Here is a 1,568-nt window from a genome sequence, read left to right as displayed (position 1 = left end):
GATGATTGTCCTAGGAGTCATCTTGCCATGCTACACTAGGAGTGAAGATCAGTTGGCTGATGTGTTCACTAAGGCAGCAAGACAAAAGACTATGGAGTCCATTCATATAAATATGGGACTCATAGATCTTGGGAAGAGAAGGAACTGATCCCCATGGCTGTGAGGTCTTTACTCTTTTTCCCTCATCAAGGTTTTGTCCCAATGGGTTTTCCTTGGTGAGGTTTTTAATGAGGAAGATCTCATAGCTATCCAAGCTTAGGCTTTCACAAAGCGAAGCTTGAGGGGGAGTGTTGAGATGTGTTGAGGTATATGAGAAGGCATTGAGGAGTTAAGGACATGAGAAAGCAAAGGAGTGAAAGGAAAGGGATTAGAGAGTGAGCTAAGGAATGGTACGGACGGGCTATCCGTACACTGACCGTACCAAGGTGAAACTAGGACGGTAACTTCACCGAGTAACTCGTATGAACCAAGGTGAAGTTACATTCGACCAAGGGATTATCCAGACGTTGGAGTGGATAAGGGAGGCGCGACTTGACAGCTTGGACAGGCTGGCAAAGGCTGGAAAGGAAGAGCAACTTGGACTTGGATCAGGAAGATGCCCGAACGTGTGAGGCTAGTCATTGGCCGGTTCAAACTAAAGCAAAGGCTCTTCCCTTGACTTCACATGCTTATCTACTCTTGTGTTTCGAAAAACCCTAATGTCTAGGACTATATATAATGTAACCTCATCATTAATAAAGATCAGACAGTTCTGAACAATTAATCTCTCTAGACTTTTCTTAATGATTCTCCATTAGTCTCTTAATCTCGTAGGCTACTCTAATCTCATCTTTATTCTCATATAAACTCAGATTATCTTTTACATTACTCAAAACTCATATGGTATCAGAGCCAGGTTGATTTCAATCTGAGTTCTTGGTGTTTTCTCTTGAAGATTCAAACTTGAAGCTTTAAGAGATCAAGTGAGTGTGTTTGAAGTGTTCTTGGAAGAATCTACATCACAGGGGTTTCATCTGCGTTCGGGAGTTCTTATCTGGTTCTTTGGAAGTTCTTTGAAGATTAAAGACAAGACACGAGGTGTTTGAAGCTGGTGTGTGGTTCTAAGTCTCAAGATCAAATCTTCTACAAGTTATTGAAGTGAAACTATTGAAGATGGAAAGCGGTACAAAGATGAAGGTTGCTGTGACTTTCAAGGGAAGTAACTACCTAGTATGGTCTAGGATGGTGAAGACTGCTGTGGGAAGCAAGGGTTTATGGAAGCATATCACATCTGGTGAGGCTCCAAAGCTCATTACCCAAGGAGGAGACAAGGAGAGTGTCTCGTAAGCTGAAGCTGAGAAGTGGCAACAAGAGGACTTGATGGTTATCCCACTTTCAAATCAGGTGATCCCAGTTCTCCAGTTTGGGAATATAACAACTTCCTGGTCATTCTAATCAAACCAGGATGTATCACGGTTTAAGAAGCTGTATTTGGATACATAAAGTAGTGGAGAATCACCAGGAAGTGGAATAAATCTCATAGGAGTTAGGATGAAGAAGTTACCCCACTTTCAAATTAGGAGATCCGA

General features: G+C 42.1%; 1 protein-coding gene across 1 annotated transcript in view; it reads left to right on the top strand.

Moving 5' to 3' along the window:
* The window catches only part of LOC106321127 (uncharacterized mitochondrial protein AtMg00810-like), a 2,331-nt gene extending 1,005 nt beyond the window's left edge, over nucleotides 1–1,326 (top strand). Inside the window, exon 3 of the mRNA XM_013759446.1 lies at nucleotides 1,153–1,326. Within this exon, the coding sequence (XP_013614900.1) occupies nucleotides 1,153–1,326 (174 nt within the window). The remainder of the gene's footprint in view (nucleotides 1–1,152) is intronic.
* The last annotated feature ends 242 nt before the right edge of the window (nucleotides 1,327–1,568 follow it).

Source organism: Brassica oleracea, unplaced genomic scaffold (assembly GCF_000695525.1).
Source record: "Brassica oleracea var. oleracea cultivar TO1000 unplaced genomic scaffold, BOL UnpScaffold01247, whole genome shotgun sequence".
NCBI lineage: Eukaryota > Viridiplantae > Streptophyta > Magnoliopsida > Brassicales > Brassicaceae > Brassica > Brassica oleracea.
Note: the sequence above shows the minus strand (reverse complement) of the source record. Positions and strands in the feature narration are given on the sequence as shown.